This window comes from Myotis lucifugus, unplaced genomic scaffold (assembly GCF_000147115.1).
Source record: "Myotis lucifugus unplaced genomic scaffold, Myoluc2.0 scaffold_26, whole genome shotgun sequence".
Lineage (NCBI taxonomy): Eukaryota > Metazoa > Chordata > Mammalia > Chiroptera > Vespertilionidae > Myotis > Myotis lucifugus.
Genome location: NW_005871074.1, coordinates 3,019,684 through 3,045,694, shown reverse-complemented (window position 1 = coordinate 3,045,694; position 26,011 = coordinate 3,019,684). Strand labels below are relative to the sequence as shown.

The following is a 26,011-nucleotide window of genomic DNA, read 5'->3' as shown; positions in this document are numbered from 1 at the left end:
GTTCAATTACCAGAGAGAGCACACACCCAAGTTGCATGTGGAGGGCATGCAGGAGGCATGCAGGAGGAAGCTGATGGATGTTTTGCTCTCACATCGAAGTTTCTCCCTCTCCCTTCCTCTCCCTCTAAGAATCAATGACAATAATAATTAAAAATTAAAAAACAAATTGAGATTACACTCACGGCTTAAAACTGGAATGGCCAAAGTAGGTCTTGAGGCAAATAACTTGCTTTTCATTGGGTCCTGGTATTGAATGGTCTTAAAATAAAATAAAATAGGTACTTATATTAAAACTAGAGGCCCGCACAAGTAGCTCGCTTCCGCTCGCCTCAGCTGGCGGCCCCGCCCATCGCCCCTTGAAGCTTGCTGCCCCGCCCTCTGCAGCTCATAGCTCTCCACCACTAGTAGCTCACACCCGCCCTGCCCAGCGAGCAGCGAGAGCCACTGCTTGTTTGGTCCTGAGGGCCACAGGCCTTTTATGTAAGAGATAGACGTTCATACGGTGAGAGGGAATAAAAGTTTTACTTCATTGGCTTCTTGTAAAGAATCTACACTAATAAAAGAGAAACATGGTAATTAGCGTACGACCGCTACCCTTCCCATTGGCTAATCAGAAAATCCTTATGCAAATTAACTGTCAGCCAAGATGGTGGCCGGCAGCCATGCACTGAAGCGAACAGGGAGGCTTGCTTGCTCCAGTGACTGCGGACTCCAACCTTCCCCGCCTGACTTGCTGGCCTCTCAGCTGCAACCCTAAGCAACTATGTTGCAAATATAGAAGCTAAACAAAACCCCAGAAACCGGCTTTCAGTCAGCCGGGCTTCAGCCAGCCGGACCGCAACATTATATCAAATACAGAAGGTAAAGGCCAGAAACTTGCTTTCAGCAGCGAGGCCTCAGAGCTAAAGCTGGCCCAGAATAGAAAAAAAAGAAAAGAAAAAAAGGAGCAGCCTGAAAACGGCCCTCAGCCCCTTAGCCAGACTGGCCAGGCACCCCAGTGGGGACTCCCACCCTGATCCAGGACACCCTTCAGGGCAAACCAGCCGGCCCCCAAAGGGTAATATGCCTCCTGGCACTGGGATCAGCGGAGCAGCGAGGCTCCTGGCACCGGGATCAGCGTGACAGGGGGCAGCGCCCAAACCCCCTGATCGCCCTGCGGCTCTGTGTGTGACGGGGGCGGGGCCACAACCTCCCTATGTGCCCTGCTCTGTTCATGACAGGGGAAGGCGCCCCAACCCCCTGATCAGCCCTGCTCTGTGCCTGATAGGGGGAGTTCCCCAACCCCCTGATCACCCTGCGGCTCTGTGTGTGACAGGGTGCGGCGCCCCAACCACACCCCCCCCACAGGCCCTGCTCTGTGTGTAACGGGGTAGAGCCATAACCTCCCCATTGGCCCTGCCCTGAGTGTGACAGGGTGCAGCGCCCCAACCCCTTGATCCGCCCTGCTCTGTGTGTGACAGGGGGCGGTGCCCCAACTCCCCTATCGGCCCTACTCTATGAGTGACAAGGGGGAGCTCCTCAACCCCCTGATGGGCCCTGCTCTGTGCGTGACAGGGGGGAGCTCCCCAACCCCCTGATCGACCCTGCTCTGTGTGTGTGACAGGGTACGGAGCCCCAACCCCCCTGATGGGCCCTGCTCTGTGAGCTGACAGGGGGCAGCGCCCCAACCCCCTGATTGGCCCTGCTCTGTGCGTGACAGGGGGTGGCGCCACAACCTCCCCATCGACCCTGCCTTGAGTGTGACAGGGGGCGGTGCCCCAACCCCCCAATCGGCCCTACCCTGAGCGTGACTGAGGGTGGCATCGCAACCTCCCGATCCGCCCTGCTCTGTGCATGACAGGGGGCGGCGCCCCAACTCCCCAATCGGCCCTGCTCTGAGCCTGACCAGGGGCTGCACCTAGGGATTGGGCGTGCCCTCTGCCACCCGGGAGCAGGCCTAAGCCAGCAGGTCGTTATCTCCCGAGGGGTCCCAGACTGCGAGAGGGCACAGGCCGGGCTGGGGGACCCCCCCCCCCCCGCCCAGTGCACAAATTTTTGTGCACCGGGCCTCTAGTATAGTGATAAACCAAAGGTTACTATTTTCTGTCTCTTAAATCCAACCAATTTAGTCCTCTGGGCACCAGTCATGACTCCAGGTGAACACCTTAACAATTACCTAATTCTAAGGATTAGAACTTTATTGAGGTTCAGGCTCTGCCAGCACTGTAAAAAAAAATGATATTTTGGAATTTGCTATCCCTCTAAAAGTCAACATTAGACCCAACCATAGCAAGTGATACACCAATCCTAATTTTATAATATAACCAACTAATAGTAACCAGAAATTAGATTACAGTCACAAATGAAATCCATTGATAAAATAAAATCTTCATCTTAGTTACCACTCCACCTAATCTTTGACCAAAATTCTCGTTGCATAGCACAAGGGAGATATGCTAACTTTACTCTCAGAGTGGCCAAGAAAGAGCAATGAAAAGAATCAAGATAACTCATCTCTAAACAAATGAGAAGTCATTATCATACTTCTCAGCTTTAACAATTCTAAATAGAATGCTAAATTGATTTGGATATAACATATATTTATTTAATTCAAGAAAGCTAGGGGGAGAACATTTTTTTAACATCTTCATATATTTTCCAGCTATAAAATGTACCTTAAATTTCCATATTATAACACTGATAAAATCTAGCTCTAGAGAGTGTTCTACTTCTTGAGAAGATCCATAGTTTATCATAATAGATGCTATTACTTCACTTAAATAATAGGTTTACTTAGTGGATTCTTACTATAGTTAGTATACACAGTATAAAAATCAGTCTATTTTGCTATTTGACATTGTGCCACTTGTTTTAAGTAATAAGCGCCTGCAAAACAGATACTATGTATCTATCCCATCTATCTATATAAAACCCTAATATGCAAATCAACCAAACAGCAGAACAATGGGCTGAACAACCAGTCACTGTGACAAGCACTGACCACCAGGGGACAGACGCTCAATGCAGGAGCTGCCCCCAGCCCACAGGCCCCAACTGGTGGCTGCGGTGGCAGGGCCAGCGAGCGAGCGGTGCCAGGCCAAGACAGGTGCAAGCGGGGGCCCAGATCACCCCACCAATAACCTCACAGATCAGCCCTGATCGTCAGCCAGGCCTAGGGACCCTACCCATGCACAAATTTCATGCACAAGGCCTCCAGTTTATAATAATGTTTAATATCAGTCATTAATTCTTTACTAATAATTTTTTATAATTTTGAAAAACAAAATATAAAATTCAGGATGAAAAGTTTCACATCACCACAGCCACCAAATGACACTTCTATTACTCTACTTTTATAAATAGCAAGATTGTGCTTTATGAAGACCAAAGCACTAAGGGATTTAATGACAAGTTTATAGGAATTAATCAACTACATGCCACAAAACCCTTGACCTCCAAAATATTTATAAACTGGGCCCGAAATTAAAGTCACTGGTAGGTATCAGAGGTGAGTCATTTCATATTTCAGTGCTTACCTTCATTTTCTTCTTCCTCTTCAATAGCTTCATCCTCATCTTCATCTTCTTTACAAGGAACATTCAGATTGCTTTCCACATCCATGCATTTTGAATGAATTGGATCTACTGTGCGACTATTTAGGTTTTCTAAAGACTGGGAGTTTAAAAATAATTTTAAAAGCAAAACCATAGACAATGTCGTATCTTTTTCACCAAACACAAAAAGAGTATTATTAACAGAGCCTACAATTTTGTTCAAAGCTGGCAGATGTGCAAGCAATTACACAAAAGAACATGTGTGCTCCAATTTAAATATGGGCTCAAAAATGGTTTCTAAGGCAAAAGGCCAAAGATGGAATCCTTTCGGCATAAACAGAGGTCATTAATAGCATATAAGGAACTGTACCTAAAAGAGTTATCATAAATTTTGAATATTTATGATTTAAAACATTTTTTCTTCATCATACGTCAATGTTTTCAATTCCTAAGAGGTAGATGCAGATTTTAATATTATTTTTTTAATGAGTTTCTCTATACTTACACGTCACTCATATTCTTTTTGAGTAAGCATAAGGTTTAAACTATAAGAAAACAATAAATGTGTTTTTGATATTGTCAAAACACCAACAAAAAGATTCAAATACTTTTAGGCAAGAAATATTACAAATGTAAAATAAAGTTTTTTGTTTTTATTTTGTCTGACAATATCTGATTTCCTTTCCTAAATGAAGATTATGTAGTTAAAGACTATTAGGATATTTCAAAATTGTTTCATTTGTAAAATTATTTACGGAGAAGTGACAGGAAGAATTATTAAACTACAGTTCTAATTTTCTCCTTTTATTAAAACTTCCATTTAATAAATTTGACTTTAAAGTTTTTTTTAAAGTATATTCGTTTCAGGCCTGGAAAAGGAAAATAAAAGTTCTGTTCCTGATTGTTTATTCAGGTTAACAAACATACTAGAAAAGCATTTTAAAAATAAAGTTCTCTCACATGGGCACCAAGTTGTCATCTAAGAGGTTCCATATATTATATGCTTATAGAAGTCTATAAGTATCCTATAAATTCACTACCTAAACAGCTTTCTTCAGAGAAATGGTTAATTAATAAAGGAATATGATTTGGCACTTATGTTCTATTATTACTATAAGCTAATATTTATTAAACAGTTTACAAAATGCTGGGCTCTACTAAGCTCTTCAAAAGTAACACTGTAAGTAAGAACTACAACTGTTAATTTAGAATCAAAAAGGCTAAGAAACCTGCTCAAAGTCACACAGCTAATAAATGAGAAGCTGGAATTAACCCACATCTAAATTCAGAATTCACATTCCTAATCACTACCCAGTACTCTGCCTCAAAACTAAAGAATCAGGAGCCTAATCTCATTTCATTTTTAAAAAATATCACATCAACCTAAAAATAAAAAATAGTAAGTACACATAATTGTGAACTTCTGCACTTCATTTTCACTTAATTTGGCTGAATTCAGACTTTTCGTTCTATCATTCTTGATTCACAGTCCTGACAAAAAAAACTACAGGTTGGGTGAAGGGGTAGAAAATAAAAAAATTATGCTCTGCCCTAGCCGGTTTAGCTCAGTGGATAGAGCGTCGGCCTGCAGATTCAAGGGTCCCATGTATGGTTCCGGTCAAGGGCATGTACCTTGGTTGCAGGCACATCCCCGGTGGGGGGTGTGCAGGAGGCAGCTGATCGATGTTTCTTTCACATCGATGTTTCTAGCTCTCTATCCCTCTCCCTTCCTCTCTGTAAAAAATCAATAAAATCTATATTCCTAGCGGCCAGTTTAGCTCAGTGGATAGAGTGTTGGCCTGTGGACTGAAGGGTTCTGGGTGCAATTTCAGTCAAGGGTGCATGTCCAGGTTCGATCCCCACTGGGGACATGTAGGAGGCAGCCGCTGAATGATGTTCCCATCTCTCTCTCCCTCTCCCTTCCTCTCTGAAACCAATAAAGATATATTAAAAATAAATAAATAAATAAATTATCTATAATAATAAAAGCGTAATATGCAAATCAACCGAACGGCTGAACAGCAGAACGACTGTCTGGATGACCACGCTATGACATGCACTGGCGCCAGGCCAGCCAAGGTGGGTGTGATGTGATTGATCAGGGGGGGCCCGCCATCACCCCTCAATCGCCCCACAGAGGGAGGCCCAGGCCACTGGCCGGCGGGACAATCAATCAAGGGAGAAGTGGGGACTGGGGTTGGACATGGGCAGCACCAGGCCAAGGTGGGTGCAGGCGGGGGGTGGGGGTAGGGCCGGCTGCCAGCAGCCAGAGGGAAGCCCAGGTCCTGGCAGCCAGAGGGAAGCTGGTGCCGACAGCCGGGGGAAGGAAGGCCCATCTTTGCATGAATTTTGTGCATCGGGCCTCTAATAAAACAGTAATTTCCTTTTGATAACAGGAGAAAACTGAACCATTTACAACATTAGAAGATTATATATAATAAATATAAAATATTCACAGTAAATAAAACCAAAGAAAGAAAAAAGAATACTGAATGTATAAATACAGAACTTCTATATAAAAGGGGATACACATGAATGGCAAGAAAGAAACCTATTTCAATACTGGAGAGCTGAACCACAATCCACCCTTAAGGAAAAGATTTTTAAAAAGTGACCTAAGAAGGAACACAGAAAACATATTAATATGTCTTATAGTTTGTAAAGATTAGTATTCTACTACTAAAACATTAATCATAGAACATATCCTATATAATAAAAGCCTAATATGCAAATTGACTGAACAGCAGAACTGGCAGAACAAACGGTTGCTATGACGTGCACTGACCACCAGGGGGCAGACATGCAACACAGGAGCTGCCTCTAGCCCGCAGGCCCCAGGCCAGCCAAGGCGGGTGCCAGTGACCCCTCCCTCCCCCCCCAATCACCCTGCCAGTCACCCCACAGATAAGCTCTGATCATCGGCCAGGCCTACGCACCCTACCTGTGCATGAATTTCGTGCAGCGGACCTCTAGTAAAGTATAAAGAACTATGAATTGGAAAGCAAAATCTAATGTTACATAATTGATAGCAATCTCATTGTAGTGGAACCAGTTTAGAATTAGGCAATTTTTTAGTTAATTAAATGTCCTTTGGAAAGAACTGGAAGTAATTTTCCATAATTTTAAACATACCTTAAGCATCTCCATTTCTAAATCTTCATCACTTTCAATTATATAAGATGTATCTTCTTCATTATCCTTGGAAGATAAATCCTTTAAAAAAAAAGGATTTAAAACATTAATTTCAGTTTCATTGACTCCATACCTCTCTTCTACAAAATATTCTCTTCTCTAAGATACATTTATAATACATATTTATATGTTTCTATGATAGAGAGACAGAAGAGAAGGAGGGTGGTAGGGAGGAAGAAGGAAGGAGGAATTAACATAGAAACAAAAAAAACAAATAAAAAGAGAAAGAAATATAATTGGAAAGATAAAAAAAAGAAACATTAAACTTGAAATAAAGCCCACACTACAAATGAGAACACAGTGTCAAGTTCAACTATCATTAAACAATGTCAAACTGTGTTTCCCAAACTTTTTGAGCATAAGAACCTCTTTGCAAGGTTGAAAAATTCTACACAAAGTCGGGAACAATCTATGATCATAAAAATACCTTTAAGTAAATCAATATTTTACAAATAGCATCTACATATATTTGAAAAACAATGTCAGATAAGTTATTTATTTAGCTACTGCTGATATTTAGATATGAGAAAACTTTACAAAATTTTGGCAATCCCCAGAAAGCAAGTGTCTAACAGCACATGAATCTGCACAAAAGAAACCCACAGAAGAAATATGGAAGAAAGATCACCCAAAAATGTCTAATCTTTAAACGGTAAGTAGGAAAAGAATATAGAACCTTAATTAACCTGAAAATATTAAGCTTAAAAATTTTTTTTTAACTCTTTCACATTTTAAATGAGGTACTTCATGGATAAATAAAAAATGCTACTAATTATTACATAATAAAAAATGGCAATAATTAGGGTAAATAATGTCAGTCAGATCATGAAATCCTGATCATAATTCTGAATCATTATATGAAACATCATTTCAAAGTATACACATAATATGAAATTTCTAAAAAATTAAAGGGTAACACAGATGTTAGCAGAGATAGCTATTAGGTAAAAGGCAGGAGAAATGCTAAAATAGTAAATTCCAATAAATGTGTGCTGACACTATAAAATCTTTCCACTGCAAAACTGTAAGATGCTGCTTATTATACTAAGTCAGAAGTAGCAAAATATGGCTCACAAGCCAAATGCAGCTCATTTTTTGCTTTTGTTAATAAAATTTCATTGAACCACCGACAAGCTCGTTTGCTTACATTTGTCAATAGCTGCGATGTTTCTCTCTCATCGATGTTTCTGACTCTCTATCCCTCTCCCTTCCTCTCTGTAAAAAATCAATAAAATATATTTAAAAAAAAAAAATGTGCCAACCTCTACGGGTGAATGAAAATTGTTTTAGCTTTATTTAGTACCTCAGGAGATTTGCAAGTAACATCACTAAGGTTCTTTTCCTGAGCCTGCTGTTCCAAAAGTTGCAGTTCATATTCTGTAATATCTAACGACATTAGACAACCCCCTTCTGGATTCTCGTTCAATTTATTGTGTTCTAGTCCATCTTCTTGTTTCACTTCATTTCCAAGCACATTTTCTCCATCCTGTGTAATTAAATTATCAAATGTTGTGTCCCATGTCTCCTCTTGTCTCTGTTGTACTCCACCAGCTGGATCTTCGAATGATAGTAATTTAAAATTAATGCTGGACCTAGGTTCGGTCTCAGGAGAACCAAGTATCACCTTCCTCAGCGAATGCAGATTTTCTGAAATATCCTTCAATAGTATAGAAACCCTAAAAAAATGTTAAGAAAGGTTAATTCAGCTTTAATTGCATAAACTATAAGGACAAGTTTTAATGCTTTTGGACAAACAGCTTTCTAAACTGACCTTTACTTCAAGGACACACTGTTTTGTTTTGTTTTTATTTTTCAATTACACATTGGATATTGGATTAAAGTTGCTCTTCATTCCCTAATGCCCACTATAGACTTATAGCTGGTAGGCTACTCTCTAACCAGCAATGCACCTCTGCAATCAACAGGTGACTTGTATGTTTATTAAGTGCAGCAGCGTTTGGTCCCAAACTAACTGTTTATACCAGTCATACTTTTTATCACAATTAATTTAATTAAATGTAAATGACAACAATGATACATAACCACTAAAAACAAAAACACTATTTCCTTGAATTCTAAGTTGAACATGCAGAAAAACTTAGCAAATTTCCCTTTAAAAATAAGTTCTCTTTGATTAACTGTAGTTCAAATAACCATAAAAATTTGGAGGACAAATCTTAGGAATCTACATATTCAGATTGCTTCAAGGGTCTTGAGTTTTCACTCCATTTTATTTTTTTATTTATTTATTTTTTTAAATATATTTTATTGATTTTTTTACAGAGAGGAAGGGAGATACATAACCACTAAAAACAAAAACACTATTTCCTTGAATTCTAAGTTGAACATGCAGAAAAACTTAGCAAATTTCCCTTTAAAAATAAGTTCTCTTTGATTAACTGTAGTTCAAATAACCATAAAATTTTGGAGGACAAATCTTAGGAATCTACATATTCAGATTGCTTCAAGGGTCTTGAGTTTTCACTCCATTTTAAAGAAACTGAAACTGGAAATTATAGATGATACACATGGGTATGTTTAAACAGGAAACACTCTGCAAAACTCCACACATCAGGCCTATGCTTAATGAAAAAGCCACGATGTATAACAGAAAATTAGAAACACATACACGTTGATACGTTAAAAGAAAATGTTTATGATCCCAGGTTTTACCTTATTTTTTTCAATTTACTGATCAAACTAGTCCCAACTTTGTTATAATTCAAAAATGATGATGTTTTGTATCTTCAAAAAATCTCAAAACTAGACACAAATTCTTTGGAATAGAAAAAAAAAACTTCCCTTCAGTGGGCAAATATAACAAGTGAAAAAATATGAAGATGTATAGAATAAATATGAAGTGAATTTCTTAACTCCTTAAATATAGTTGCTAATACAGCATTTTAACTAAGTGACTTTAAATGGCTATATTATAAACAAACCTGGTTAACTAAACACGAAAACCAATGCTAGAGTATAACATGAGACACACTATCTTACATATTGGTTATAGGGCTTATTAAAGCAATTTTTAGTTAATAAAAATAGAAATTAAAGGGAGAAAAGGGATTCTGTTGAGCAAAGATAATGTTATACAATTTAATGCTTTTGTTTAGCTCTTCTAATTTTTCTGAATTATAATCAATACTTAATAAAATATGACATGATTTTTAATTTTATTAAATTTATTGGGGTAACACTAAGTTTCAAGTGTACAATTCTATAATACATCCTCTGTATGTTGCACTGTGTATTCATCACTCAAAGTCAAGTCTCCTTCTATCATCATATATTTAACCCCGTTTATCCTCCCCTACTACCCCCATCCCCATTCCCCTCTGGTAACCACCATACTGTTGTCTGTGCCTGTGAGTTTTTCTTTGTTCATTTGTTGTTTTCTGTTTATACCACACATATGAGTGAAATCATATTGTCAAAGTGACAATAATTAAAACAGCATGGTATTGGCAGAAAAGCAGACACACAGACCAATGGAACAGAATTGGTAGCCCAGAAATGAACCCACATATATACTGGCAAATAATTTTTGACAAAGGAGTAAAAAACATACAATGAAAAGAAAGAAAGCCTTTCAATAAATGGTGCTGGGAAAATAGAAAAATCACACGCAAAAGAATGAAACTAAACTGCTATTTGTCACCATACACAAAAATTAACTCAAAATGGATCAAAGACATAAATATAAACAATTAAATACATAGAAACCATAGAGACTAAACATATGGGCCTTGGTCTTAAGAGAGGATTTTATGAATTTGACCCCAAAGATAAGGAGAGTAAAAGCAAAAATGAATTAATAGGACTATATCAAACTAAAAAGCTTCTGTACAGTAAAAGAAACCATCAATAAAACAAAAAGGCACTCAACCAAATGAAAGAAGGTATCTGCAAATAATACCTCGGATAAGGGGCTAGCATCCAAAATATATAAAGAACTCATACAACTCAACAATAAATAACAAATAATCCAATTTAAATATGGGTAGAGGACCTGAACAAACACTTCTCCCAAGACTTACAAATGGCCAACAATATTTGCAAATGTTCAAATTCAACTATTATATGGAAAAGGCAAATTAAAACCATAAGAGATACCACCTCACACATGTCAGAATGGCTATTATAAAAAAGACAAGGAATAACAAATGCTGGAGAATTTGTGGAGTAAAAGGAACCCTCATACACTGCTGGTGGAAGTGTAAATTGGTAAAGCCACCACAGAAAACTGTATGGAGGATCCTCAAAAAATTAATAGAGCTGGGTAGCTACCCAAAAAGTTTGAAAACATTTATTCATAAAGATATATGGGCTTTATTCATAAAGATTCATTGCAGCATTAATCACAGTGGCCAAGACATGGAAATAACCTAAATGTCCTTCCATGGATGACTGGATAAAGATGTGGTACCTATATACAATGGAATACTACTCAGCCATAAGAAAAGATGAAATACTACCATTTGCAACAACATGGATAGATCTAGAGAATGTTGTACTAAGTAAAATAAGTCAGACTGACATGACTTTTAAAGTTTCATATTGATGATTCAAATAAAGATTTGGTCATTCATGGGAATAAACTATCAAAAGTTCTGAGTTATTTCATGAGTTATTTCCATACTGAAAGCACCATTTTAACCACACTCCAAAGTTGGGCTCAAGCTTAAGTTGCCAAAGTCAACATCAAAAAATCAAAAACAAAATTAAATTCAAACCTAAAAACTCACTAATTCTAACACTCTAAAACTCTTCAAATCTTATAAAGAACATTTATCATTAATACATAGATATACACATATAAGACCTGTATGTAAAACATTAGTAGGAACAGATATGCGCCCCAGTTTAATTGTTAAATGCATGGGGAACTCGACATATAAACATAGCAACAATGACACACAAATTGACAAGCCTGTAAGGGCTCATTTATCCTGTTAACGTCAGAGAATAACACATTTCATGTAGGATAATTATTTACTCTAAACACATCAAAAGTTGCACTGCCTTCTTCAATAATGCATAGGATTACTGCATTATTCCTTCTTTCTTAGGAGTATTATTATGTATTTTAGTAGCCTACAGACAATCTCAGCACCCAGCAGAATGTCAAGTACATAAAGGCAATACCACAAATACGTACTGAATTTAAATCAATGACTAAGTAGTACTGTACAATCCAATACTTTCCCAGGTTCACTGCAGCATAAAGCTGTTCCCTTGTTAACAAACCTCAAACTGCTCTATTTTAAGACTCCTTAAATTTTTATAGTTTTGTCCTCCACTTCGGAGCTAATTAGCTATAACTTCCAGCTGTTGTCATGTACATATCACCATACCTGGTCTTTATTTTAACTGGATATCCAAGCTTGTCAAAATGTATCTATCGACAGAAAGCAAATATGCTCTGACTGTGGCCTCATGTACAGTACTCCACTGGAAATACAGTTAAGTGAGCTTGAATTCATGTTTATGGCATGTATTTTGGCTGTTCAAGGCCCTTTTTCGTTCCCTTCTGGTTCTGAGGTATAATTTAGATAAATGAGGCATTACTGTAGACTTATTACAAAGAACCTGAAATCAGAGATTTATCTTGTTCTTGTTTTGACAATAAAACTTTATAAGATGTATCTTTACTAAAAATGAACCTAGTATTTTCCATTCTCAAGTTTTAAGGGAACCTATATATCTTTGGCATTACAAAACAAAGCATTCATAGATATTTTAATTGCTAGAAAAAAACCAGAAATGTACATAAACATCATGGAGGGGAAAAGTGAGATGTATATCTTTCCCAAAGTCTCAAAGTTACATAAAAACTACTAAAACAAATTGCTAAGAGGAAAAATGACTTTGAAAAAGAGCTGAATTTCTATATCATATTTGAAATCTCTCCATCAAAATATCACAAATCTCATCCAGCAGAGAATACATTAACATTCATTTGTCAGTCAGAATTCTATTTTAACTAACTGCTTCATATTTCAACAAAGTATTTCTGCCTCAAAATTATATTGCCACATTGTAAATCATTCACTGTTCCAGAGCAATCCTGCTTTTAGAGATTTAACAAGGAAGCCATTCAGCAATTAAGACTAGGTCAAGGCCTGGTTCCAAAAGGAGTTAGCTACCCAGCACCAATCAGTCCTATGTCCTATGTCTATTAATCCAAATATTTCAAGTTATCTATTTCATTAGCTATAAAGTGATCTTTTAAATCTGAATGTCTCTTACTCTAATAGTCTACTGATTGGGTAGAATTCTTACATAATAATGAGATAATAACCAGAATAATGAAGCTAGTAGGTATATGAGTTGCTTTTATTTATAGATTTCAAGTGAGCAAACTGTAATGAAATGAAAGATGCCCCAAAACACAAAGACAACTTTGGATAATAAATATTTTCCTTCAGATGGACTTATTCATTTTATTTTGCTTTGCTTCCTAAGATATCCTATAAAGCAGACAGAAAAACCCTTAACTTTTTGATGCATAATTTAAAACTGGAAAGATAGTTCTCAAATTTCTACAGTGATCTGTGTGCCTGTATTCGAGCAAACTTATATAAGTCTACCTTAATGAATAGTAATTCTTTATATGCAATAAGAACTAACAGAATTGATTTTAAAAAATGATATTTAACCTCTGTGGATTTTCCAATTTCCTAAAAGTGTCAGGAAGATGCTTAGCCAGATCCATCATCTCCTCAGAGATTGAAGTCAATTGTTTCTTCACATCACTAGGTAGTATTTCTTCCTCTGGAAAAAAAGAGTCAATATTAATTTGCAAGCCACAAAGCAGATATATTTATTTAGTCATTTATTTAAACAGTATTAGGGCTTACATTTTCATTTTCTTTCTTTAAATAAATGGCAACAAAAGACCTCCTTATCCTGTCTCTAAATCACTTTACTTCCCTTTCAAATTTTACTATTTAAATTCTAGAATAAATTCAATATGATCTGCATTCATACATATTACAACACAGTGATTATCAACCAGGGCAGAAAGGAAAGACAGAAATGAGAATCTGAACCCATCTGCACTATTTTAAAATCAGAAATTAATATAATTCCATACAGGCTGCTTATTAAATATAGTTTGGTAAAACAAAGCCTTACCCAACAGCCATTCCTTATTGCCCTCATCAGTCATCAACAAAATAAAATGCAAGCTTTTCTAACCACTGATCATCTTCCAAACATTCAACTTCATTCTGTCTGGCACATATTCTCCATTTACACCACAAAATCTGTTCTCATTTCCCAAACTATTCCCCAGCTTAGAATTTCTTACTCTTCATTACCAATTCTCTTGTCCTTCAAAAAGTCCAGCACTTCGGAGGCATTTAACATCGTTATTCCTAATTGCTGAAATTATCTTATGATCTCAAAATCACATCCTCTCATTCACGGAAGATTTTCAGCACCTGGCTCACTGTCTTTCCCTTCACTGCTGCTCCTGTGATAATTCCTAGTGATTTCAACATTCACAGAAATGCTCCACCTAAAAGTGTAGCATTTTCAGTTCCCTAATCCCTCCATTTCCAACTATCTTTTCCTCAACTGACCTCAGCCACCCATTCCCACAGTCATCTATAATAATAAAAGCGTAATATGCTAATTAGACCGGACATCCTTCCAGACGACCTTCCAGACTAAGCAGGGGCTGCGAGGGAAGCCCAGGTCCCGGGTGCTAGAGGGAAGCCGGTGCCTGCAGCCGGGGGAAGGAAAGCCTACCCTTGCACGAATTTCATGCATTGTACCTCTAGTGACCTTATAACTTCCAATGAAGTCACCACTTCCAAACTTTAATTGTAAGCATTCCAACCTCTGAAGACCAACATGCTCTCTTTCTTTCAAAGATGCTTTCCCCATACAACAGTTCTCTCACAGTTTCAGAGTCAAATCCATTGACTCTACCTTTTCCTTACCCATTATCCTTCCCACTGCCACTCTTCACCATGTCTCACCTTCCTTGCTTACCCATATTAATCATTCACTTGTATGGACTCAGCTCTTTTGCTCCTTCATCCCTCCATTGGTACTTACCTGGATCAACCCCCTACTCTACTGAAACCCAGCTTTTTTACCTACTTGATGCCTAGACCCAAGTAGTTGAATATAGATGAAAATAAAACACAACTATGATGACTCACAAATAAAACAAACTATGATGATTCACCTCACTTGGTTTTAAATTCATGACACAGACCTCCCACTTTCAGTAATGATTGTTAATCATTCTACATTTCCCACTTCCCACTCTCAAGATGACTATTTCATACTTCTTTTTTTCTTCCAGCCTCCAATATCAGCTTGTCCCTCCTTTCACTCAGGGAACAACGCACCTCTTATTTCACTAAGAAAACAGAAACAAGAAGAGAACTATCTCATCTTCCCGCCCCCAATCTGCCAGTTAGTCTGTATAGAATCACTACTCCCATCTACAGCAAAATTTCTTGAAAGAGTCCTCCATACCCACTGTCTGACATTTTCTCCTCCCATTTTCTCCTAAACTGACTCCAAGTGACTTTCACCCCCACCAGCACAGCTGTTTTTGGAAAGGTAGCCAATGGCCTCCCACTGTCAAATCTAATACTTAATTCTAGTTCCTCATCTCACTCAAACTCTCCAAGGTATTTCAAACAGCTGGTAACTTCCTCCTACTTAAACTGTTTTTCTTCACTTGGCGTATGAACATACCTCCTACACTTGCTCCATTATTACCAGTCCTCTCAGTCATCTTTGCTGCATTCTCTTCCTCCTGGAGAGAGTCCTCTTTGCTGCCCTTGCTGTCAATACCTGGGCCTCTTCTGTTCTTTACTCCACTCACTCCCTATTTTATCTCACCCAGTTTCACTGTTTATCTACCATCTGTATGATTCCCAAGGTTACATCTCCAAAGTCAACCTTTCCCCTAACTATGGAATCACATTTCCAACTAAGATATCTTCTTAGACATCAAAAAGCATTAAAATTTAGCCTGTCCAAAATGTAAATCTAGATTTTCTTTTTTCTCACCAAAACGTGCTCCTCCCCATAATCTTTCAACTAACTGATCCTTCCCTTCCATTCACTCAGTTAATCCAACCAAAATATCTTGATTGTTCTCCTGGTCTAGACATCTCACCCCTTATGCAGAATTCATTAGCAAATCCTTCACAATATAAACCTTCAAAATATATACGGAATCTACCACTTCTCATCTCTATTGCTAACAGCCTAATCCATACAATTATTGTCTCTTGCCTAGACTATTACAATAGCCTCCTGACTGACTTCCCTGCCTAAACACTTGCCCTCTTATAGCAGCCAGAAAAAAATCCTTTTAAAATAAAATTTTAATCATGTCATTCTCCTGCTCCAAATCCTGTAAGGGTGTTCCCATCACTTATCACTGTATTTATTTTAATTAATAAAATATGAAGTCAGATTCATAGCCTATAAGGCCCTAAATGATCTATCTGGCTCAAGCTACTTTTCTAGCTTCATTTCCTGCTACTCTCACCCTTACTCATTTCACTTCAGTTATACTCACTATTCCTCACACAAGGCAAGCTATCACCCTGAGAGGCTTTGCTCTTTCTTCCCTCTATGCCTGCTATCTCCTACCCTCAAATATCCATGTGGCTCCTTCCCTCCCACTTCCGTCAAATGAAGTGAAGGCACTTGGTCTGTTTCCTTCAGTGAATTTCCCCTGCAACCGAAACAGTGCCTGAGCCATAATAAACATCCAACAAATATGTTACAGAAACAAATATTCCCTTTCCAAACCAAGCTTCTAAAAAAAAGTTGTTTACACCTGTTTCTCACATTCCTTAGATCTAACTTAGTCCTCTGTTCACATTAATATGATTTCCACACACACCATTCCACTACTCCACTAAGGTTATCGCACCTTGATGTACCAAAGCCTGTGGACCCTTTTCTGTCTTAATGGCAAATGCCCTAAAGGACCACTTTCTCATTGAAATACTCTTTTGTCACCCAGTACACCAAAGCTGCTGTAGTAAAAGGTTACAAAAAATTGCCATGTTGCCAAATCTAATTATTAAGTCCCCAGTTTCTCAAACTTTCAGCAGAATTTAAAACAGTTGATAACATCCTCCTACTTAAAACATGTCCTGCACTTCGCCTTCTGCACACCACACCTCCTAATTTCCTTCTATTCTTATGGCTACTCCTCTCTTGTCCCCTCCTCCATGCGAATATTAAATACTAAGAGTTCCTCAAAGAGGAAGGGAGAGAGATAGAGATAGAAACATCAATGATGAGAATCATTGGTTGGCTGCCTCCTGCATGCCCCCTACTTGAGGGAATCAAGCCCACAATCTGGGCATGTGCCCTTGGCCAGAATCGAACCTGGGACCCTTTAGTCTGCAGGTCGATGCTCTATCTACTGAGCCAAACTGGCTAGGGCTTAGACCAGTGATGGCGAACCTTTTGAGCTCGGCGTGTCAGCATTTTGAAAAACCCTAACTTAACTCTGGTGCCGTGTCACATATAGAAATTTTTTGATATTTGCAACCATAGTAAAACAAAGACTTATATTTTTGATATTTATTTTATATATTTAAATGCCATTTAACAAAGAAAAATCAACCAAAAAAATGAGTTCGCGTGTCACTCTGACACGCGTGTCATAGGTTCACCATCACTGGCTTAGACCCAATTCTTTATCTCCAACTCCCAATTCTTAATTTTTAACTCAAACTGTCTTCCAAGTTACAGGCTGTATATCTAAGTGTCTATTGGCTACCTCCACTTTGCTATCACACAGGCTTCCTTCATTTAATATACATAATATCAACTGTATGACACCTCATCCCCAAATATTGCTCCAACTCTTCAATGCTCTTCATCCCTGTTGCTCATGCCAACAACACAGAAGTGATACTTGACACATGGCTCTCATCTTCAACATCAAATTCTGTTGAGTCTACTGCTCTATTGAATCTACTCTGAATCAATCCAAGCAACCAAGTCAGATCACCATCACCTCTCACTTGGATTACTGGCACAGCCTCCTAATAGGTCTTCTTCCCACTGGGACCCTTGCCTCCTACAATCCATTTTCTGCTCTACAGCCCAAGTTATTATTTAATGTAATTCATGTCACTCTGTGGTTTAAAACCCTCCATAACTCTTAGGAGGAAATGTAAACTCCTTAACATGACTTATGTGCTTTTCTTTTTCTGCCTCTGCTTCATTCCTTACCCTGTCATATTCAATAGCTCATCACACTGCACTACTTCCAATTGCCCATAGATACCAGGATTTCTCTTTACCTCTGAAACTTTGCACCTGTTACCTCCTGTGCCTGTAACACTTTTCCTCTGCTTTTCAGCTAGCTAACTCGTGCTCATAGGTCTTACCTTAAATATCACTTTATCCAGAAATATTCTCTAGTACCTCCAAATATGCACGGGATGCCTCTCCCATGTGCTAACCACAGCACCTTGTTTTCCCACATCAAAGGACTCATCTACCCACACTGCAACTACCTTTTTTATTCATCTTTATCTCCCACAAAACGAGAGGTTATCCTCTCAGGAAACAGATTCACACTCCTGTATCCCCACATAGTGAAGCCACAAAACCCCAACTACAGAAGCCTAATAAGCAGCAATGCTACGGAGAGAAAGCAGAAAGTCCTGCTTTGCCACAGTAACATGCCGGAAACCCTAAGCCTTGGCCAAACAGTTGTTAAACTAATGTCAAAACTGCTCAGTATTCAAGAAGTTGTAACAATACAAAATACTTTGCACAGGTGTGAATATTATCTTTTTTGAGCTAAACCTCACAAAAGAACAAAGTCAAATTTTTTATTTTTAGATCATAACATACCTTTATTTATGGAAAACAATTGCACAGCATCACCCAAAATTTGTAATTTTTGATAAATGATGAAACCAGCCTATGGGGAAACAGAAAAATGAAAAGAGCATACTAACGATCCCCAAAATTATGACCCATCTTTACAAAAATCCAAAACAATGATTCCCAAAGCACCCAAAAAGCTAAATTCAACCCATTATGTTATGCAGAGATATGTCTTCATTTATTCACCACAACAATTATGAGAATGGAGAAAGTAAGCAGCCTATGCTTTAAAATAAATGTTTAAGTTCTCATGTTTTAACATCTAATATCACAAGCAGGTATCCAACCAAATAACTCAGGAATGGAATTTAATAAAATACACTCAAGAGAAGTATGTTTTGACTACAGATACCCATTACGCCTATTTCATTAAATCAGCTGAGAGTGTTAATAGGTGTATAAAACAATCCTCCTTCTGGCTACTGTTGACACAATCAAGTCATACTGATTTTCCATAAGTAAAAATGCTACAGAATTTGAGCTAGCTCTCAACAAGTTTTATGATTTTTTTTAACAGAACATAAAGGACAATTACCAACCTATTTTCCAACAAAACTGACTTTTTTTGTTTATAATAGAAGGAGTTTCTATTCCTAAAAAATAGACACACAAACCCCCCCCTCCTCCAAAAAAGGGGGAAAAACGATATTCATGTACAAGTGGAATTATAAATTAGGGAAAAAGAAATTCACTGGAACATAAAATATGCTGCTTGAAAAAAAAAAATACTGATAGTGCTATATATAAAGATAAGCCCAGATTTCACTACGTACAAATATATAAATATGAAAATGCATCTGACTAACAGCAGTGAAAACTAAATCTGGAGGCAATTTTTCTAAATTTTACCACGTTTTAAATATAAATATATGAAATAAGGCCAGCTTCCATATAGAAACTGTCTTGTAATTATTTTTATTCTGAAGATGCTTATAAATCAAACATATCATCAATACCATTTGTGCGTACTCAGTCTCAGCTTATTCGCCTTACATGTTTTCAGAGAACTCACATTTTTTACATACAGATTGGACATTATTTTGGCTTCATGACAATAAAAATAACTAGCATTGAACAATCTGCTGATTGGTACTTGTTAATTAATATTGAGACTTAACAGCTTCACTAAATGCTTTCCTAACATTTTTAATGCCAAACTGATTTGAAATATCTTAGTTGAGTTTGTGCCACTAACACAACAAATTTTTTAAAGTAAATTATGTTAGGTGTAAAATATACATCATAGTCTAAAAATCTTTGGTACGTACATAAGCATCAGTAGCTGCATACAGTTTCTGGACCTCAGTGAGAGGATAATTTTTCCAATTGCTACAGCGGATAGACTTGTCTTTAAGAAGCTGTTTACCGAAGAGGTGTTTAACCAAACCATTGAGGCTCCAGGTCTCCGTACTTCTTAGCTAGAAATAATGAACAACCAACATAGCAAAAATTACTCCCTTCTATTTTCATATATTCCTAAATACTACCAAATGACCATGCTATATATAAAGTTGGAAATATTATACCAAAATATAAAGCATAGATAGTCTTTAATTTTGTCATTAAAAATTTCATTTGCAGCCTACATTATAAGAATTTAATTCCCCACTGTAGTTAAAATTCTTAGACTATAAAAGTATTGTTCATGGAAAAGAATTGAATAGATTGGTACGCTTTCTTCTTCCCAGCCATACTTGGCTAAATATGAGAATTTAACCTAATGACTACATTAATAAAATATGTGAAATATGGGTGATGGAATTGATGGTCAAAGTTCTATTGATGGTAAGAGCATCCTACCACAAGAGCTGCATTAGCCTCTTCCTTTAAAAAAAAAAAAGGTATTGGGTATTGATATAAATGGATTAACAAAATAAACTTAAAATACAGTATTTACATTTGAAAATATGTGAAACAGTACTAATATGGGGGAGGTACTTACTTAAAGAAACTACTTGCTAAGGCAATAGATTAGAACTGAAGGCTCTCATTATGAAACACTCATTTGGGACTTCTTTATTACAAAACCATACAGCTTAAATTATTTTTTTTTAAAGTCTAACATTCAGATTGAAGGGACATTCTATGAAACACAAATTTATCTTGTTTGTGAAAATAATATATGTATTATCACTACCTTTTCATTGGCAACATCTGTTAGCTCCACGAAACTCTTCAATTTGATGTCAAAGTCGCGTAGAAGTTTCCACTGATCTCCTTCAATTCCAACACCAACCTTTTTAATTGCTTCATTTTCAAGCAACATTTTTAATCCCTGAGGAAAAACTGTAACATTTTATTATCATTTTCATAGGCTCTATCAGGTACGATGGATTTATTTTCTACTTCTGACATATTATATTTTTGTATTTGTATTTATGTTCATGTTAAGTCAAAATTCAGAAACACATTCACCTTGAGTATTTTCTTTTTTACCTAAAGCAAAAAGCCCTGATTGATGACAAGAAAAACAACGACTTTGAATGCTACCTCTGCTAACACTAATGGTATATTTCTGGTCCTTTGCCCCTCTAAACTCCAGTTCTTTACCCTCTAAGCAGGAATAATCTCAATGTCTGAAAGAGATGTGAAAATTAAACAGGGATACGAGTGAATCAGGTGGAACATAAATACTTAAATAAACATAAGGTAATGAAAGAAGTGCCAGCTAATTCAAGAACTTAATTTTATAGGGAAAAAGTTAACATAATATAATTATCTACAACATAAAAAATGAAACAAAGAAAAGGGATACCAACCTGACATAGAGGAAATATGAAACAAGTAACATTTGCTCTCTGACACACACAACTGAATTAGTGCAACTCTGCTCAGTTTCCCTTTACTGTATACTGGTGGCCATTCCATGTCGAATCCTACCACATCTCCATCAGACAGACTCATGCTACAGGGGAAAATAGTGCAAATTAGTTATATTAAATGTCAACTTCTGCATAACTAAAGATGGCATTCAACAAGTTAAAAGACAAGCCACAGGTAGAAGATACCTGTGATAAATACAACTGCTAGTGAATAGCCAGAAAATATGAACAAGTCCTTGAAAAGTTACACAAAAAACACACACAAATAATCCAGTGAAAAAAAGGAGAAAGACATGAACAGTCAATTCCCAAAAGGAAGTCCAAATGGCCAAGAAAACCAAATAAGCCCATGAAGACATGAAACCTGACTAGAAATCATAGCAATGCAAATTAAGTCTATACAATATCACAGCTATCTGACCAGCAAAAGTTAAAGCCGCACAACATCAAGTGCTGAGAAGGATATCTACCCGTGGGACCACTCATATACTGGTGAAGGTTTAACTTGCTAACATCCTCTTGGCAAAAGCTTTGACAATCTCTAGCTAAAGATGTATAAACACTATCGCCTGGCAAGTTTTTCTCATAAATATATGAAACTCTATGTGCACCACCAGACAGAAATGTCTAAGGATGTTCATTATAATACTGTTACTACTGACAAAAATTGAAACAAACTACATTTCCATCAAGAAGGGAATGGACAAATTGTGGCATAATGAAATAATAAAATATCAAATAAAGGTTAAAATAGAACTATATACACCAAAAAATCTCAAAAACATAAAATGTTGAGTGAAAAAGACAAGTGGCCAAAATATACATATAAAGTGAGAGCATTTTTTAAAGTTTTGAAATAGGCAAAAACTATATGATATTTTGAAGCATAAGATTATGTATATTAGCCGAAACCGGTTTGGCTCGGTGGATAGAACGTCGGCCTGCGGACTGGGCTGTGGAGGGGAGAATCAGAAAGGGCATAGAGGGGGCTTCAGCAATATTTCATTTCATTTCTTAATAAAGATTTGAAGAAAATGAATATTAAGATTTGATAAAGCTAGGTGGGATATATATAAGTAGTGCTTATATTATTATCTATTACTATATTAAAAAAAAAAAGATTATGTATATTATAGAAAACGTGAGGGAGTGCTAAACATTGACCTCATGACAGAAGTTATCTCAGTGGGCTGTGGAGGGGAGAATCAGAAAGGGCATAGAGGGGGCTTCAGCAATATTTCATTTCATTTCTTAATAAAGATTTGAAGAAAATGAATATTAAGATTTGATAAAGCTAGGTGGGATATATATAAGTAGTGCTTATATTATTATCTATTACTGTTTACATTTGTCTGTTTCACAATTTTTAAAAATTAAAAATGTATTTAAAAACAAATTTCAATGCAATTTCTGCTTTGGGTCAAGATGGAATAACAGTGATCAGACATACCTTTCTTCCCTGAACAAATAAAAAATTGGACAAAATAGCCCAGTCAGTATGGCTCCATGGTTGAGCATCAACCTATGAACCAGGAGGTCATGGTTCAATTCCCAGTCAGGACACATGCCCAGGTTGGGGGCTCAATCCCCAGTCGAGGGTGTGCAGGAGGCAGCGGATCAATGATTCTCTCTCATCATTGATGTTTCTATCTTTGTCTCCCTCTCCCTTCCTATTTTTGAAGTCAATAATTTCAAAATAAATCTATAATAATAAAAGCATAATATGCTAATTAGACCGGATGTCCTTCCAGACTAGCTGGGGCTGCGAGGGAAGCCCAGGTCCCGGATGCCTGCCAGCAGCTGAAGGGAAGCCTGGGTCCCGGGTGCCAGGGGAAGCCAGTGCCAACAGCCGAGGGAATGAAGGCCTACTCTTGCACAAATTTTGTGCATCAGGCCTCTAGTAAATAAATAAATTGGACAAAACATATAAACAATAGTTTTCAGACACTTGTCAATAGGCAGTACAGGACTGTGCTCTCTGAGGGAAGGGAAATAAAGGGTGAGCCCTACTGCCACCCCAGCTGTCTGCCTGGAACACTTTCCAGACAGCAAGAAGGGAGAAGATCCAAAGCACAGCACAGTGTTGGGGAGACAGGGTCACGGCCAGAGAGGTTGAAGCTGGGGGAAGTTGTGGGTGGAGTTCTAGAGAGGAGGAAACAAGGCAGGTACAGACATTCAAGCACAGAGTGAAACTATGAGGCTGGACAAAGAACAATCAGTGAAAGTAAGCTTAACAATTCCCAGGGCTTACATAGAAATAAGAGGCATTCAAGTTCAGAAAAGTCAGCGAAGGGATTCTTGCTAATCACCTGGAGCAGTCAGCAAAGACACCAGAAGGCTCACACCTTATTAGATGGCTAAATTACTCCCTAAAGTAAAAGCTACTGTAAAAACCTACCCTGGCAAAGCTTAAAAGTGAGCCTCAAAATGTAAAGCTGATACTGCCCATCAGAGCAAAGCTCCTTTCTTTGAAGAAAAACAATAAAATCTGGCATTCAACAAGATAAAATCACAATGTCCAATCAAAAATTCCCAGCCATGAGAATACACAGAAAAATGTGACACATAAACTAGTATAAAAATCACTTAATAGAAAAAAATAATTAGAATAATGAAATTAACAGACAAGGACATTATAAATATGCAGACTATGTTCAAAGATTTAAAAGAAAACATGAGGCCTGGCCAGTGTGGCTCAGTGGTTGAGCATCCACCTATGAACCAGGAGGTCAGGGCTTGATTTCCAGTCACGGCACATGCCTGGATTGCGCGCTCAATGCCCAGTGTGGGGCGTATAGGAAGCAGGCAATTGATGACTCTCTCTCATCATTGATGTTTCTATCTCTCTCTCCCTTCCTCTCTGAAATGAATAAAAATATATTTTTTTAAAAAAAGAAAAAGAAAACATGAATATGATGAGAGCCAAAATGGAACATACTTTAAAGTATATAAGTTCTAAAGAGGAAAAATAAAATTAAAATAAAAATTTACAGGATGGGATAACAGGACAGACACTACAGAACAAAATAAGTGAATTTGTAGTCATGACAAAAGAGACTATATACATACTGAAACACAGAGAGAAAAAGAAAGAAAAACAACAACAAAAAAGACTGAAAGGAAAGAGAACCTCAGGACCAGTGACATAGTACCAAGCTATCTAACTTGTGTGTATAGAGAGTGCCAGAAGGAGAAAAAGAGTAACAGGATAAAAGAAAAAAAATTTGAAGTTTTAAATCTGATAAAACTATAAACAGATCCAGAAAGTTCAAGGGAACTATAATGGGAGTGAGGACACCTGAATGCTATTCCTAGAATACACCCACCACCAGAAAACCACTAATAAGTACCTTATTTTAACTCTTCTTCTTTTAACCCAATGTAAAATAGTTTAAAACACAACAGATATAACAACTTCTAAAAAGACCTGAATCAATTCCCTACTACTACTCCATGTAAAATAGTTCCAAGAGCTTTAAACTGAATTATTGCAGAGTCTTACTTTAACAAGACAATTTTTATAACTATTAACAGTCATTTCAAATGTTATTTTAAGGACCATCTGCTGTAATAGTTGTTAACTAAATTCAACAGAGCCAATCACAACCATTATTCAATACTACTATGTTGGTATCTACACTAATAAAAGAGAAACATGGTAATTAGCGTACGACCGCTACCTTTCCCATTGGCTAATCAGCATATCCTTATGCAAATTAACTGTCAGCCAAGATGGCGGCCGGCAGCCATGCACTGAAGCAAACAGGGAGGCTTGCTTGCTCCAGTGATGGCGAACTCCAACGTTCCCTGCCTGACTTGCCGGCCTCTCAGCTGCAACTCTAAGCAACTATGTTGCAAATATAGAAGCTAAACAAAACCCTAGAAACCGGCTTTCAGTCAGCCGGGCTTCAGCCAGCCGGACCGCAACATTGTATCAAATACAGAAGGTAAAGGCCAGAAACCTGCTTTCAGCAGCAAGGCCTCAGACTAAAGCTGGCCCAGAATAGAAAAAAAAAAAAGAAAAAAAGGAGCGGTTGGGAGCTTCAGTCACCCGCCAGCCTGAAAACGGCCCTCAGCCCCTCACCCAGACTGGCCAGGCACCCCAGTGGGGACCCCCATCCTGATCCAGGACACCCTTCAGGGCAAACCAGCTGGCCCCCTCCCGTGCACCAGGCCTCTATTCTATATAGTAAAAGGGTAATATGCCTCCCGGCACCGGGATCAGCGGAGCAGCAAGGCTCCCAGCACTGGGATCAGCGTGACAGGGGGCAGCGCCCACACCCCCTGATGGCCCTGCGGCTCTGTGTGTGACAGGGGGGAGCTCCCCAAACCCCTGATCGCCCTGCGGCTCTGTGTGTGACAGGGGGCGGAGCCCACAACCTCCCTATCTGCCCTGCTCTGTTCGTGACAGGGGAAGGCGCCCCAACCCCCTGATCAGCCCTGCTCTGTGCCTCCCCCACCCCATGGGCCCTGCTCTGTGTGTGACAGTGTAGAGCCATAACCTCTCCATCGGCCCTGCCCCGAGTGTGACAGCAGTGGCGCCCCATCCCCCTGATCGGC

General features: G+C 38.0%; 1 protein-coding gene across 8 annotated transcripts in view; it reads right to left on the bottom strand.

Annotated features, from left to right (window-relative positions):
- Positions 1 to 26,011, bottom strand: part of WRN (Werner syndrome RecQ like helicase) — a 120,131-nt gene that overhangs the window by 67,928 nt on the left and 26,192 nt on the right. For 5 of the 8 annotated variants that reach the window (XR_002828602.1, XR_002828601.1, XM_014453601.2 and 2 more), the window contains exons 5-13: positions 21,389 to 21,534; positions 20,767 to 20,915; positions 19,898 to 20,047; positions 18,594 to 18,663; positions 13,388 to 13,502; positions 8,029 to 8,401; positions 6,666 to 6,746; positions 3,516 to 3,651; positions 183 to 258 (exon numbers count right to left, since the gene is read on the bottom strand). Coding sequence is in view for 6 of the 8 variants with exons in the window: in XM_014453601.2 (XP_014309087.1) it covers positions 183 to 258; positions 3,516 to 3,651; positions 6,666 to 6,746; positions 8,029 to 8,401; positions 13,388 to 13,502; positions 18,594 to 18,663; positions 19,898 to 20,047; positions 20,767 to 20,915; positions 21,389 to 21,534 (1,296 nt within the window). In the remaining 2 variants the exon portion in view is untranslated. Of the gene's footprint in view, positions 1 to 182; positions 259 to 3,515; positions 3,652 to 6,665; positions 6,747 to 8,028; positions 8,402 to 13,387; positions 13,503 to 18,593; positions 18,664 to 19,897; positions 20,048 to 20,766; positions 20,916 to 21,388; positions 21,535 to 26,011 lie in introns of those variants that run through there. The other 3 variants (XM_023751850.1, XM_023751849.1, XM_023751851.1) reach the window with 3 other exon arrangements.